This window comes from Copidosoma floridanum, unplaced genomic scaffold, assembly GCF_036245765.1.
Source record: "Copidosoma floridanum isolate Cflo_tuat_1 unplaced genomic scaffold, Cflo_Japanese_pri ptg000012l, whole genome shotgun sequence".
Classification (NCBI taxonomy): Eukaryota; Metazoa; Arthropoda; class Insecta; order Hymenoptera; family Encyrtidae; genus Copidosoma; species Copidosoma floridanum.
Genome location: NW_028321889.1, coordinates 98,067 through 115,346, shown reverse-complemented (window position 1 = coordinate 115,346; position 17,280 = coordinate 98,067). Strand labels below are relative to the sequence as shown.

General features: G+C 36.2%; 1 protein-coding gene across 1 annotated transcript in view; it reads left to right on the top strand.

The window, feature by feature from the left end:
• The first annotated feature begins 1,582 nt into the window (after nt 1–1,582).
• The window catches only part of Skeletor (DM13 and DOMON_DOH domain-containing protein skeletor), a 63,800-nt gene continuing 48,102 nt past the window's right edge, over nt 1,583–17,280 (top strand). The window contains exon 1 of the mRNA XM_089590437.1: nt 1,583–1,751. Coding sequence (XP_089446563.1) covers nt 1,583–1,751 — 169 coding nt within the window. The remainder of the gene's footprint in view (nt 1,752–17,280) is intronic.

Below are 17,280 nucleotides of genomic sequence, written 5' to 3'. Positions count from 1 at the left end.
TTCACGAATCAATTTTGCTTACACATTTGAAAGTTGTTAAAAATGATGAAAATTTCGACCAGGTCTTTATTTTTTTAGAGTTCTTGAGTTAAGATGAATATTTTTTCCGAGTAAATGTCAAGTTCTCCAGCTTTGATCTGCTTGATAAAAAAGTCTATATAAATATTATTTAAAAAATCTCTTGAAATAAAAAAACTATAAGAAATAAAAAAAAATTTTTTTTATTGAAAGTATGCACTATAGTTAAAGTCTTTAATCACTAAACTATGGAAAATCCTTACTGCTATCAGTCACGTCCACAGCGTCAGTATATTTGAGAAACAGACAAGTAAGGTAAGACAGGCTATCAACGGGCAAAAAATCAGAATGGCCTAATTTGATGTGTACTTAACATGCACAATCTTTAATTTACAAGAAATATAAGAAAAAAGTATTAAAGTCTACTACATTAGTACTATGTTGCATTACTATTGAATATTTTTCTCAGAAAAATTGAATTTAAAAAATGTACATAGTTACTTGTAGAAACATCCTTATATTTAAAAATTGGTAAACTATTGGAAAATATAAAAATTAATTTATATTTAATAATAGTATGCGTAATAAATAAAACCGTCACTCATTAAACTATCGAAAATCCCTACTGCTATCAGTCACGTCCACAGCGTCAGTATATTTGAGAAACAGACAAGTAAGGTAAGACAACTTATCAACGGGCAAAAAAATTAGAATGGCCTAATCTTATATGTACTTATTATGCACAATATTTAATTTACGAGAAATATAAGAAAAAAAGTATTAAAGTGTACTACTACATTAGCACTATGTTGATTACTGTTGTATATTTCTTGCAGAAATTAATTGTCTTAAAAAAATGTATTTAATGACTTTTAGAAACATCCTCATATTTAAAAAATAAAGAAAAAATTAAAGAATACAAAAATAAATATTTTTAATGAAAATTTATAATAATAAATAATAAATACATTTATAATTAAATTGTTATGCTATATATTTTCAAGTTTGTATTAAAGGTGTGTATAGTCGAAAAAAATGTAGTTCTTATTGAAATACAACATTTTTGTATTTTACACATTCATTCTCAAAATACAATCCTGATGTACTAGAAGGCAATAAACATTTAGGAATAATTTTAAAAATATATTTTCACCAATTATAGTATAAAGTTAATATTATACCACAAAGTTGTAAATAATAAAGTTTTAGATCTTGAAAAAATATAAACGTTCCATATTTTTATCTATTTTTCTAAAACTCGTTTGATGCTATGAAAATTGTTTAAACTTATACTAACACAGTTATACTTTTTGCTCAGGCAATAAATGTGTCAGCCGAGCCTTGGATGCAAAAATTAACGTTTACGCATAAATTCAGCCTTTTATTTTTTGACATCGTAGTTGAGAACATTGTTCGTTGACGCACAAAAATACACAGGTATGGAGCCTCCTTACTGACCGTCAACCAACGCTTCATCAAAAATTCCTCACCGTCCAATGAAATTAAACGCAACGATAAGTAATGGTAAAACCGTGATCAGCACACCACACCTGCTAGCCGGACAATGCATCGAAAGCCGATCGCTCATCAAACGCCGATACGTGTCTACACCGTAGATTTCAGCATCCCACGGCACACGTACAAATCACACATCGACACGCAGGCGAGAGGATTCAAGCGCGAGGATGATGATCATCAGATCGCGTGCTCGGCTAATTGGGCGCGAGCGGTCGGTTTCTAGGCTGGACGCCTCCCCGATTTCTCTCTCTCTCTCTCTCTCGGAATCTGGGTTCGGACGGGGAAGACAAAGACCGCCAAACTACGCCGACCCCCATAGCTACCGGACCGCGGCCTATAGCAGAGAGCACCGGCGCGAGGAAACCGCGTGCACCACGGGTGCTACAGTATTTTTGCGGCATAGTATACCTGTATACGTATTGTTTCATTTGCTTCGACTACTGGGAGTAAGCGAGCGATGATTTTCTTCTCCCCCTCCTCTCGTTATACCGACGAGTTGGTTTTCCGAGTGTGTGTGTGTGTTTTTTTTTTCCTCCATTTTCCATACATGTACGCTCTCTGCGATTAATAAAAAAAAAAAAAAAAAAAGAACCCCGAGGTGCTGGTCGTCAGAGATATACGCCAAGGGGTATACTTGCATCGGAGATAAGGATCGATAAATTGTACGGAGCGAGCGAAAAACGGCGATAATCCCGCAACTGTGGAGATTAATAATAGAGATACGGGATATTTTTTTCCCCCCGAACAATGGGACTTGGATACCCTGGGAAAGCGCATAAACTGACGCAGAGGCTTTTTTTTTTCTTCATTTTTGTAGTTCTCAAGTCGGACGTGAATAATTATCTCATCTCATCGATGGACGCGTATACACCAAAGCGTCGAAGCGGATTTCTCAATCCTGCATACGCTACTCGTCATCCGAATCACATAATGGACGAATGAATACTTGGATGGAGATTTTTTTTTTTTTTATTCATCGATCCTTTGCATGCGATGCACTCGGATCGATTGATACGTCGGGACAGAAAACGCGAATATCGTGTCGCTCACCCGCGCGTATAGTATTTTATTAATACTTTTTTTTTTTTTTTTTTTACGTTTGGATTAATTTCGTTTCTCTATAATTGCTGACTTTCATTTTCGACGTGCACATCATACACAACACATATATGAATCGTGGTAAAAGTGAATTGCAAATCCCTCGATATAACTTTGCGTGCGTCTCCGTGAGTATAACGATGTACATACATCTATAGAGGTATGAGTCCCATGGTCAGCGTAAGACGCGCTCTGATGGAGTTTTTATTTGGCATCGGCTGTTTGAACGCAACATACCCACCCGTACGCCTTTTAATATCAAAAGTTGAGAGAAGATGCCGCTATGGAAAGTGATGATGGAGAGCTGTGGGCCATTATATGTATCTGGTGTTGATTGAGATGCGCGCGGGTGTAAGATTTGTATTGCGAGATGATTGGATCGCGCGAGTGAAACGGTTATTTCAGTTGTATGGGCTCAGGAATCATCATAATTGAGATCCAGAGAGAGTGACTTCGCGAGTGATACCTTGCTGGGAGTCTCAAAATCTTTGGTGAGGCCCATCCTTGAGTAGCTTTGTTTTTTTTTTTTTTAGTTACAATTCTGTAATGTCTTTAATCTACAACGTATATACGTATGTAAAAGAACTTTTTAGATTATTTTTGTTTATTTACATAAAAAATTATTAAAAAAAAACTTGTGATTGATGACAATAAAAACTGTGTAGGTAAGATGTAGTACGGTCGTTTATAAAGATCAAAAAAATAAAAGAAACAATGTTAGCTGAATTTTGTACATTTTTTATAAGTGTAGTATATGTATACTACTTATCAGGTAAACTGAAAATCGGAAAATATTTATATGTTATTACAAATAATGTGTCAATAAGAAAAAACGCGCCAAGTACGTTTAACATAACTATAATTAAAAAAAAAAAATAGATTTTGTGAAAAAATTAGGAGAAACACCTCGGAATGAAACAACATATATATATATATATATACAAAATTAATCTCCAACACCAGCGTTAAAGTCAATGAAAAGCCTAGAAAGATATCAAAATGACTATGTCACGTTTCATCTACTTTTATTCACAAACTGTATTCTTGAGCTACAGAGTTTTTTGAGCAACATCTCCTACAGAGTTAAAAAAAAGGCCGTACAAAGTATCATTAAATGGTCGTATGTACATGGGTGCAGTGTAAAATTTGCACAACCAACGCACGTGTGTGTGGATACACGCCGAAAACACACATGTATGCACTTTTGAAAAAAAACAACAACATCGCAATCACATTTTTGCTGAAGCATCTCTAATGGGCTGAGTGAAAAACTTTTCCAACAACGCAACGGGAGGTCGATGGGATAAAGTCGTTCGCCACCTCGTTTCGAGAAACAAGGCGTGAAGAATTCGTCCTTCTCTCCGTAAGTATTTGCGAGGTGAATGAACGCGCGTGAGAAATTTCGTTTATGCAGCGGTGAACTACTTGTTTCAGTGCCAAAGTACGAATGAGCTTCCTTGCGTATATTTTCTGCATGAGGTATAACATGAATACGAGCAAATTATTCGCAATAAACGAGATGTTCATTTTTTTCCGCTATCGATATCATGTATGGGTATACTCTTGATGTATCTCACAAATAAAAGTTATCACTATCGACGTGAAAAACAGTAGTCGATGCAAATACGCATGTTAACAGTCTAACAGCAGGCTTGTGCGATTATTTTATGAATTCTCAAACACTTACAAAAAAATTTGTTCCCGTAATAAAGTTCATTGTTTTTTATGGACAAATTTTTTTTTATCCATTACTATTTACAATGAAATGAGATAATTTTTTTGTTACACCATGTCGAAGATTGTTGCAATTACATGTTTTTCCAATTACTTTGGCTATTTTTTTGTCTGAATTGTTTTTTCTTGAAAAATTTAACGGATTGTTTTCACAGAAGAAAATTTTGTCAAGTACCAGATCATAAGAAGTGATTAAACAATTTCTTTTTTTTTTTTTTTCCAAACACTACAGTAAATTTTTAACAAAACTTGTGTTACGAAAAAATTGGAAAAAATATCCGTCACCAAGTCTACGTACATTTTGTGAATACTGTAGCTTTCAAAAGTATTCTCGTCCAATGTGGGTTTTGCGAAATTCACGAAGAGACGCTTAGTTACGTCTCACGTGCAACTTTCTGAAATGCCACTCGTATTTTCCAGTTTATCAGGTAAGTTCTGGCTACCTCTTGCTTGAATAAAAAAGCCTTGAGAAATTTATCTCGATTCTGGATGGAAAAAGGATTTTCATGCTTTGTCTGTTCTATTATAGAGATAAAAAACTATTCTAAAGACGTGAAAAAAAAAACAAAAAAAACCAAGTGGTACTATTTGGAACGACTCTTGGGCCATTTAAAACAGAAAAAAAACGTTTTTTTATCCAGGATTGGGTTACTTATTTAGTCACCGATGCGTCTTTTCAATCCAGCCCGAATGTTTGATTTAATTCGAACGTACACAAGTTGCACTAATCGGTGCACACGCTGCAGGTCCTGTTTGCAGAAAATGAGAGCGTGAAAGCAAGTACACATGCACAGGCGGTATATCTAGACAGCCAAACGAAAAATCTCTACGAGGTGAAAAAAGAAAGAGAGACACAAAGGCGTGGGGGAGCCTAAAGGCCCCTTCTCTTGCATCTGTTGTTGCTGGCTGCTGGTGGGACTAAAAGTGCGCAATGGGCCCCACCCCCTCCCCCACTACCCTCGCAAGAGTACCTCAGGTCGGCCGAGAGGTAATGCGGCGACAGTAAGCGAGAAGACACGATGACGCGATCACCTCCTTCACCGGCTCGCTGCCGCTACTGCTGCTCTCTGCGAAATTTCGCGGCACTCGCGCTTTTCGGCCTCACTTTTGCTGCCCGTGAGTGTTTTTATTTTTTTTTGTTTTACCATTTTGGATTTTTCTTTTTTTTTCTTTTTGGTTTTTTTTCGTATTTTTTAGTTATTTTTCTCTCTGAAGTAAAAAAAAAAAACCAAATGATGATAAATAGTGGTGGCACGCAAATGGTATCATGTCCTTGTTGTGGTTGGTGAACGTTACTACGGTGCGCCGTATGGTTCCGATAGGGCCAATGATCCGGGGAGTACGGGGAAAGTGTGTAGGTATTGAAAAAGTTGCAACGGGAGTGAAGAGAGTTTTTGAGGTGCAATTCGAGAGGTAAAAGTAAGCGAGTGAGAGACAAGGAAAAAAACGTCCCTTTTTGTAGAGCTTTCCCTTACAAATGGGTGAATATGAACTGTTTTTTTCACTCATTCGTGCATTTCAGCAGTACAAAGTCAGAGATCTATGGGCTTTTTTGGGATGCAACATTTTTACAATATGCTATACTATATCAATGTGTCTGTTGGTTTAATAATGATTGTTTGGAATTTGGACGAGTTTTAACATAGAAATAATATACTGTAAGATACCATTTTTTTCTTTTTTTTTATTAAATTTTTATATATTACAAACATTTATACAGTTTTTGAGTAAATTGTTAAAACATTCAAACTTAGCGTAAAATATCGATATTTTCTGTTTGGTAGTTTCCAACAGATTTTTTATGTACAAAGTTGTAGTGTGAAGATTACACTTATTTTGTGTATTTTTCGCGAACAAGGAGTTGGACGTAGTTTAAAAACAAATTTATGTACATTTTACATTTTTAAATTTTAAATTATTACGTTTTATACATACATTGTTATAAACTTTTAAGAGTCCATGATGAGTTGCATTTAATTTAATTAATTTTTTGAAAGTGTTTATAGAATATTAACTTATGGCTCGCATATTTATGACTACTATGTTGCATTTATACTTTTTAAAATTATTTATAGTTTGTAATTACTTTAATACAAGAAAATTGATAATTTGGTATAATTCATTTAATTACACTATGAATTCGCATAAAACAAAGAGTATCTGGTATGTTGAAGTGACAATCAATTTTTGTTTAAAACAAAGATTCATAAGAATAGTGGATTTTTGGATACGCGCACAAAATTAAATAATTGAATGCTTAAGTTTTATTCAATCTGATTTACCACTAATGGGTGTAATTGTTCAAGTACATACATTTTATTTATCCTCGACTCCTGTTAAAGTAAGTGTGCTATAAAAAATATAAATGATCAAAGTCTAACAACGAATTATATTATGAGGATCCTTATTAAAACGTAATTTGCAGATTAAGGCGAGTGCATTTTTAACCGTTCAGCGCGCAAGTCCTGGTTTAATTTTTTTTTTTTTTTTTTTTTTTTAATTTCTCTTCATATTCCTTCTTATCCGAGCTTTAGACAACATTTTTACCGGATTAGTTACCAGGTTACCCGATAATTGACATTTCAACCTAACGGAATATTATTTATATCGAAAGATAACGTCACACTTTGCGTGTACCGTTAAATCTGCGTACTTATTTTATTATTTTTCTTAGAAATAAACGAAAAGAGCAAACAAGCCAGAATTCCAATCACACAGTTTTCGTAATACATTTCAATTTATGCATGAATACTTTTTAAATAACTCTTGGTATAATACATTTTTATTTTTTTATTTTATTCGATGTACCACAGTAAATTATTTGTGTTAAAAAGTATTAATTGTTTCCATTACTAGAAGCACGTAATTTTTTCAGATGAAATAATGCATTAAATTTTTCAAGAGTTTAACATTAACAAAATAGGTATCAAAAAACTTGATTAAAAAAGGTTTTTTATGATTTTTTTAAACAATGTTAACTTAATAATATTTGTTGTGAAAAGAAAAAAATTATTACGTTACACAATTTTTTTTAAGTATTGCATTCATTGGCATGATATAAAAAAAGATAAAAAAAAAAAAATTTTACTAAACAAAATACAGTATTTTTTTGAAAAAAGATTTAATTATAAAATGTTTAATAATGCGTAAAATAATCATGGCCAAGTCTAATTACATTTTACATTATTGTACCTTTGATTTCGAGATCGCACAAACTATAGTTATCATTAAAAATCGTCAAATAATTCCATTATTAAATTCAAAGTAAAGAGCACTCCCGCGTAAAATCGATGCCATATAATAATAATCCAATCGGTAATCGTACCACTAGAGATACGCGTTAAAATCGTCGACAAAACGAGAATTCACAGACACTTTTCCATTTTGATTATGTGAAGTTCAACGAAAGAGCATCGAAAATTTAATTAGTGGGAAACACCTTGTCATACATACATACAAATAGTAATCATCAATTATTACGTTTGACCGGTCCTCTTGTGTACACTGTTTGCTCTTTGGGATGAAAGTACCCGGAGAAATCACGACCACACAGCTACAGCATATACATGTTCGTAATGGCATTTCATGATACACTGTGCGCTTCGTGCAATTACACGTGGCCACGGATCTCTTGATTAAAGGCGTTGATTGAGCTCCAGTTACTTTTTTTTTTTTTTTTTCATCTTTGGTCCCTAACTTTTTTTTACAGCTTTCACAGCTCCCGAATTTTCTTGAACAGATTTGGCCATTAACCAGTTGAGATAAACTCAAATAAACATCCTATTTTTCAACTATTTCGTGCATAAAAAGATCGTTTGTACAATCTCAATTAATCACATGACTTTATTTTAACGGCAAATAAATCGAGATTTTTTTCAACATTGCTACAACATGCCGAAAAAAATCTCAAACAACAAATTCTCAAACTAATTATATAATGATCCATTACAAAGTTAACTACGATGTATATTTTCTCTAAAATTTCGATATAAGTTGAAACATGCCTAGGACATACATGAGTTATATACATCACTTTGACGTGGTCACGCACAACCTATACAGCGCGTATGATCCAGAGAACTGTTATGATCGATCTACCATGAAAAATTTGATCATATGAATAAAACGCAACTGTTGCTTTTGTTCTTTGAGGTATATTTGGTTCCACTAGTCTCAATATGTCTTATTCAACAGGTAATCATTTATTTTTCTTACAACTGCTGGTAATTTGTAATTCAGAATTTGATTAAAAATCTTACGAAATCCAAACAAGTTATTTTCAAATTAAAATATCGTTAAGACGCATAAAAATCTGTTTATTTTTTTATTCAACTACGTGCATTGACTTCATCCATCTTATACATAAGATTTTTTTTTCTTTTTTCGAATTTATTCAGCAAAACGTTTTTATTCTTCGTATGTGAGACGTGTTAAAAACACGTGGTAAGGTTTCATGCTCAAATAAATAATAAAAAAAAAAATAACAAACAAAACTATTCCCATGACAATAATGACAGTTAATGACAACAACGTCCAACATAAGTGTGGTCTTTTGAAAATGCCAAGCTTCTCTATGTCCATCGCAAAATGAATAATTAAAAAAAAAAAAAAACCCAACAAACAACCATTTCGCTTTTACAGTAGGCAAGCATCTACACTCGTAAAACTGCACAATAACAACGACAATTATTATTCTTACAACACACGCGTGTGCGAGACCGTAATACGGAGTTTAACAACAATCAACGTCGTGCCGGCTTTTCTCACATTCACAATGCCGTAAATTGTCCCTGGCGAACGTCTACACGCGCCTTTCACAAGAGCCGCGAATCTAATTGAGTAATTTGAAAAAAAAAACAAAAAAAAGAAGAAAAAAAATTAGCAATTGACTCGCTTGAACGAATTTTCGAAACTCTGTGTGTGCACACGCGCATCAAAGTGTCAGATTCGCGAGCCAACTAACGGCGTGTAATGAAGGCCGTGCGCAATCATCGTCTTCTTTTCTCGCAATCGACACGACGTGTAATTGAGATTTCGCGCTGATGAGTTTGTTGACTCCTCGCTCGGTTCGCGGGCCTTTTCGCCTCGTGGTGCCGGACGACCGGAAAAACATCGTTTTTTGACGGCCGTTTGTGAGTCAAATTGCCCAAGCGAAATGAGTACGTTGTCGTCGTCGTCTCGCTGGTCTCCACCGCTGGTTGGACTCGCGAGTTTGCATTTTTGACTGTAGGCTCTCCCCCCCCCCCCGCAATGATTGCATTATTACGCAAAGCGCTTCAATTTGTGTTTGCCACGAGCGTGTTTTTACTCATCTTGCTGGGATTGCGCGTGTCGCAATGGATCTTGATGTCTGAGAATATTCGCTTGGGGTTGGGGATACCTCGTTGTGCACCATTGGGTCAGGCGGTGTGGGTAAGAAAGAAAAAAAAAAAAAAAAAAATTATTTTTGGGCATTGGTTGGACAATCAATGCTGTCTACTGTTTTGAATGATTGGATGTGTTTACTTTGAAAGACGCAATAATATCGTGTGTTGTGAAACTGTGGTGCACAAATCAACTATTCAAAAAATCAATTTTTTTATTTTTTTATTTCATACAGTACCGTAGATACCTCCACTCTTTGTAGGGGTAATTGTGGCTCGCACACCCCCCAACATTTAATTCAAAACATTGAAGGATGTGTCATCTGATTCTTTTGATAATTGATTTATCTAACGGTTTATTACTCTAAAAGTTATGCAATGTTTTAAATATTTCATTACTGGTATCGGCATGAATGAATTTTGTTGATGTCCATCTGTTATTTCCTTTCTAGTAGTACAAGGAGTAAGTGAATAAAATAAAAGGGTCAGAAGCTGAAAAATCAATAATGTCTGCTTCCATGTCCGGGATAGAAGTAGTTTTCACCTTCCAATTTTCTCACTCCAACGTACTGGTAAAGTTTTTTTTTTTACCATGAAAAAATGACGAAACTGTGCGAGTAATAAAACACATCGAAGGAAAATTACGGTGTTTCTTCTTCCTAGTAGAGCAAAGCATCATTACTCTATTTTGTACAGTACTCATATTAGCTGACGTTACATTATGATGCTGAGAAAAGGAAGGACATGCGCGAGTGGTGATTACACGGTGTTCAGATGATGAAACGGAGAACAGGTTTCCGGAATCGTTTGAGGATATTTTCAAATATAAACAAAAAAAAACTTTTTTGTTTTTTTTAACGTGTATACAATCCGTGTGGCAAATCGTATCACAATAGATTTTTATCACGACAAAAAAATTGTTCTAGTAAAAAATACTGTAGCCATTGCAAATGCATTTCAAGTATAGCTGGATTAGAGATAGTTTTTTTTTCTTTTTTAATAGATTAATCAACGAAAATTACATAATCTTAAGCAAATATTCAACAGAACCAATATTATTAAGCAATTTTTTTCGTGGACAATTATTATTGTGATTTAAGCTTGTGGTCCCGACTAGACATATCTTTTGTCCATTTATCGTATTCAGTATATATTTATAAAAACCGCACAGACACACACACAATACTAAATAAATATTCCGAAGAATTTTCTCTCCAAAGATCGAACGAAACAGGACAAGAAAAATAGTGTCTTAGCAGCCACCTCAGGTTACGTGACTAATTACTTTCGCCAGTCGGATATTAACGAGCAGGGAAAAAGTGGTACCCTGCTCTTCGGACAAAAAGTCCTCACGAAGCAATATCGAGCAATTATCCCTCCCTCTGCAGTGTGTATATGTGTAAGGGAGTATATACGTGATTGTATCTCCCTTTTTTTCCTCGCTCTTGACGTCCCTGCGGACCTCCTATCTATAATCCTCGACTTTTCCCTCTGTAGCCTACTCCTCGATTTTTTGCTTTCTGTGCACGCCGCGCTGTGCTTTTTTCTTACCTCCGTCGCGTGTGTTTTAGCCTTCACGGGTGTCAATCTTCCATCGAGCGGCCTGACAAATTGTTGCCGGTGATAAACTCAGCTTGGAAAGCGATACCGAAACTCTCGACGGCCAACTTTCTTCTCGAGGTTACGTAAACTTTTTCTCCGGACCCGTTGCACGCGAGTGTGCCTGAAGAGCGTAATTTTCGAAGGAAGAAACGCTCGAGTCGAAACTGCGCTGATCGTATATATGGATCTGCTCATTTTTTTTTTTTTTTTTTCTTTCTTTTTTTTTTTCGATGCTAAGAGTTGAGGAACCTGCACACCGTCAACGTTCCTACTATTTTTATGTAATCTTAAATCCACGGTTTTTAGGAACTGTGGAAAAATAAATTTACGGATGAGAAGTTATTTTTTGCCAATGGTAATAAGTTAATTGCTGTGTACGTTTTTTTTTTTTTTTTTTTTTTTTTTTTAAATCAAGCGTTTAGTATAAAATAAAAAGAGATTTTACTTCTAATGTATAACATGATTGATTCATCACTTTGACTTTGAAAAATAATTTTCGATTTACTTTTTCCAAAGACAACAATCGCTCCATTTTTACAGCATCAAGCGAAATTTCTATTTCAATGATTGTAAAAGATTTTTCTAAGCTAGTATGTCGAATGAAGCTGAAACTAGCTGACAAATTGTAGCTGAAATGCCATCAAATAACAAACTCTTAATATTTAGACAGTTACGCTTTTATTGTGCTAAATGAGGAAGGATAGCTGGTCTAGTTTTAAGGATACCACAAGTGGAAATTTGTTGTTTGACGGTATCGCTGCTGTAATTTGTCTGCTAGTTTCAGCTTCATTAATTACAACGTTTTGACAAAAGTACGGAGCCGTTGTTCAACAAACTTGTATCAAGCTTGACTCAAACTCACGTAACTGTCAAACAGACTCTCATGAGGTATCCAACAATTCATTAAAATTTATTTCACGTAAGTCACGCACCTTCGTCTTTTTCTCCTCTTCGTGGCATCCCGAGATCGCGAAATGTCCTCCCCTTGGCATTATTCGTCCACCACACCGTACCACTCGTTGATGCGATCGTCACGATCGGCTTCTGCATGTATATGTACACAGATCGGACGATTTTACGTGCCGCTGCATGATTTGTATGATTTCGCGATCAGGGGGCGTCCTGAGGTATGTACGTATCTACTTCGGCGTTTTGATAATTCTTTCGAGAAGACATCGCTCCGTAATGTCCTTTTGTTCTCGATTTCTGAGGCTGAGAGGGCCTTTTTCCCCCATTTTTTAATGGACCGATGGAGCGAAGGCAGGGTGTAATAGGGACACGGGTAACGAGATGCTCTGCGGCTGGGTCACGCTCCTTGGGCGTCTTTTCTTCCCAGACTGTAATTACTTGCCGTAGGCGCCGTCAAGGTGTACTGTTTGCGCTCGAAGCGGGTTTTACATGGTATTAATACACAGTATAGTGTTGGAAGCGCTTTTTTTTATAACTTCACGAACCAAACGTGTACACTGCTTTTCTTGTTTTGATATTCGCTTCATACTATCTGAAGAACTAAAACACTTTGGAAACTCTATTGCTTTTTCAATTTAATTAATTTTTATTACAAAGTGGGCGGAGGTTGAATACGGGATACAAAATCGTCACACACCAGTTGATGTGATCCAACAACTTTTAGTCTTTGAAAAATACGAAAAAAATCTTTAAAAAAAAGGCTTCAAAGCCGCCTCCGAACATTCACGACTTTGAAAGATTTCGCAAATTTTTGAAGTCTTAGAAAAATTTTTTCAAGCTTTACAAAGTCTTGAAGTAACTTCGTAATTCTCATCGAGAGTCCAAAGTGCGCAGACTCACATAAATAATTTCATCTTTCAAGTCTTTTCGCTTTTTATTTTCAATAATCGTCATTGTATAAAAAGACTATAGGTAATTTTAAATAATCTTGACGTGAAACACAACGGCATATGAATTCACCTACGGCTTGCATCACGGAGGCAATGGTACGGGTTGTCATTAAATAAAACTGAAAAAAAAAAAAAAAAAAAAAAAAAAAAAGTTTAATCCAGGGAAGTTGAACGCAACAACTTGCACGTTGTGCGCGAATTCTCATGTGTAGTATAACAAGTGGCCTCATAAGCTAGACACACCACCACGGCTCTGATGAATCTTTCTCGAATCCAATTTGCGCAGGTGCACGTACACACTTACCTTACAAATGATAAGCTTGTAATTGCGTGTTTACTCCACGCACGCCAGCAACAAATTTCATACGCATAATAGGTAATAAACATAATCAAGGGGACCGTTGCGTGCATGATAAGAGCGTTTGATTGAACAAAGAGTCGGAGGGAGGTGGAGGAAAAAAAATCCACGTGTACGTGCATGAATATATACATATATATATATATATATATATATATACACCTTCAGATCGCGATGCACACGCATTAATCCATCAGTTTCCATACAACGATCTGCATCAGTAATAGCAAATCTAGTTATGATATCGAGTGCCGTCTGAAATCACGATTCAATTGCGCGCACTTTTGTTGTACTTTTCACAATATTACGAGGGTGCAAGATCATTAAAACGTCATTATTTGCCAGTTCGGTCGAGTATCGTGATAATTTTATCCAACAACAAAGCCCACTACGGCTGAGCTATTATAAATTTTATAAAGACGAGTAAGTAAGTATAACGCAATGGTATACGGATGAACTTTCACAGTACAAAAGTATACATACACATCCAAGCATCGTTTCGTTACACGCGGCTACAGACTCCGTAAATCAACGAGGCCCATTTATACCTATAGTAGACGCGTATGACAACAGCAATAGCAATATATCCCGCATGAAGCAGTGCACACGTGTAGGTATAGCCCCAAGATTGTGAAACAGCGCGTTCGAGTGACGCGAGCCGTATATTTCTTCGTCTCGAACGGATCATCAACTCTGTCCACGCGGGACGAGCAATCTCGCGTTAAAAGGCCGCGAGACCGCGAAAATTACGCGCAAACCCATAACGTGTATATATATATATATATATATATATATATATATATATATATATATATACACGTACGTGTGACATAATAATATATAATATACACAAGACATCAGTCGAGCGAGCGTGAATAGGTACGGGAGAGTAATTTATAAATATGCGCGAGAGTACAATACAGACTCGTGCGATGATGACGGGGACGGGTGATCGAGGGGGAAGAGAAAAAATACACAGCGATAGTGTTAATATAGGTATGTACATCGTACGTCGCCGAGTCATCGCATACGATCGCACCATTCTGTGTGTACACGTGCAGGTGCAAACGAAAAGGCATCTTCGATGGCTCGGATACTATTGTGTTGTATATATGTATACGAGTGTGTACGCAAAGGTATACGTGTATAGGTTGCGACACGCGCGCGTTATTGCGAGCCGGTAAATGATCGCTGACTCTCCGTTCTTGGTGGCTTTCTCCTCGCTGCGAACCTGCATAATGAAACACAATGGACGTAGGATTTGATTTTTTTTTTTTTTTTTTTTTTTTTTTTTTTTTATGGTAAGTTCAGTGACCCACAGAGTTAAAAGTAAGCATTTTTTCCTCCAAGAAGTTGTCAGACAAGTGACTTTTACGTTATTTCTGAAGTGGTCGTGGTTTTATCATGTTTTTGGACAAAATGAAATGACGAATTTTGTTTTTATCTTCGTGGCTCGTGGTTGTATTTATACGGATTATCAAACAAAAACGTAGAATTGCCATTAATTGTGTAGGTGAAAATCAAGGCATATACCAAAAGAGGCTTTCATATTTAGTCTGGCCCAACTTAAACGTGGTTAAATCTTCAAGCAATGTATAATCTTTTTGGATTTTTCTTTCAATATTTTTTCGACATATTTACTCTCATGATTTTTATTTTCATTCGTGTGATCAATTGTAATAAAAGTTGTCTTACGATACTTTAATGTACAGCATATTATCGACGGCGCCAATTCTCGAACCACTGACCTATTGTCTAGCTTACTATACAAAAAATTTTTATCAAGACCGCAGATTTTCAAATAATTATTTAAGCACAGCTCTACACTATTTATTATATGTGGTAAATGATTAGAGGGAAGTTTTTTTTTATACTTCATATCATTAGTGTATTATTATCGAACACGAAACATTTAGCCAAAAAAACCCTTGGTTCAACAACTTTGTAAAAATCTTCCAAAAATCTAAATAGTGAAGCGTTAATAAAGACCTCGCTTTCTTAGAGCCCCATTCGTTATCTCGGTGGTGAGCAGTTGCCGTTTTTTATGGTTTTACCGCTCCCCCTGCCCATTTTTCCTCTTTAACTCCTTGAAAAGTGTATCAGCGGAATAATAAACCTACATGTCGAGGAGGGGCCACGTAAAACCCCGCGACGTCAAAACAGATGCAGTGATCCGTACCAGAGCAAGACTTTCTCGTGCGCTCACGCCTGTAGAGAGGCATGGATACGGAGCCCAATAAGGCGAATCGAAATTTCCCTACAAACTGAAACGTGTGCGTACGCCTATACGTTGAAATCTCTAAAAAAAATTAAACCTCGAAATCAAGATTTTATTTTGTCCAGTGGGTAATCGTTGGCTGGCTTTTTTCTCTCGAAAGGACTATTTAGGGTATGAAATTATTTGGACTTTTTTTCACTGAAATCCGTCTGGAAACAATCTTGAATCAACTGAAATCATTACAATCTAGCAGAATAATATCAAAAACCGTACAAAATCAATCACGTTCTGAAATTGCCAAGAAAATTTGTCGCGAGCGAATCAATGCTTCGAGCTGTATTGGTGAAAAGAGAAATCAGTGAGTTTGGTTTTCGAAATGGACAATAAAATGGCTATAATTAACGCAACTGGAGATATCGTAGATTTAATTTTGAAGATTTCACTTTTATTTTTATACTGGTCAATGCTAAAAAACAATACCGATATTTTAACTAGTTGTTTTTTTCGTGTCTTTTACCTTTGTACTTTTTATACATGGTTAATTTTAAACGACTCCGAAATCGAAATAGAATCGTTATGGAATCAAACCAAAATGCAGTGCCATTTCGTAAATGATGTTTCCGTGAAAATGATCGGTTTCTCTACCCTCGGTACCATCCGCCTCGCGATTTTTCGAGGATTTCCGCGTGTACCTTATCACGCGCGCGTCGCATGCACGTATAGAAACGCGAGAAAGCCCTGCCCCCCTCACTTCGAGGCGCCGTCTAATGGCTCTTGAAAAAAAGTCGACTGGCCTCGAAAGGTGCAGCCAGTGAATTTTCACTCTCGGAAGTGAACGTAAAAAAGGCCCGGCTTAGTGCAGTCCGTGGTGAGTGCAACCCGTCGAAAAGCGGAACTCGCGCTCCCAAGGAAAACAAGGGGCCAAAGGCGCGAACTGACCACGTGTGCTCGACTCTCGCGTTTCTGGCCCCTCTCGCTCACTCACCGTGTACAGGCACGCGAGAGTGCAATTTTTTTATTTTTTTTTTTTTCGACTGCATTATCTTCTTTCGCACTGCAGACTCACGAAGAGACCAAGAATAGACGCGTGGGATGAAATGTGATGCGTACGAGGGGAAAAACAAACAAAAAATAGGGGCGAATGAAAGGGAAAATGGGTCAGCCGTTATATACTCCAGTGCGCGTGTCCATATCTGTTTTGTGCGACTTGTTCCTGTGCATGGTCTCGGCAATACTCCGTTCGACGCGACGATTAAATTTTCACCTGCTCTTTTCTCGATTGGAATCTCCAGTTCCACGGGCTTTTCAATCTACTGTGGGGATTTTTTTTGCGATTTTGCATTTATAAGGTTTTTTTTTGCCTGAAAGGATAATTTTTCGTGAAAATTTCTTTGTTTACTTACACCACTGTTGCATGTAAGCGAGGAATAAGAATGAGAAGGCTAACGTAACAGAGGGACAAAGAAAATCATTACATATACTTGTGTCCCTCGAAAAGTTGAGGAAATTCTT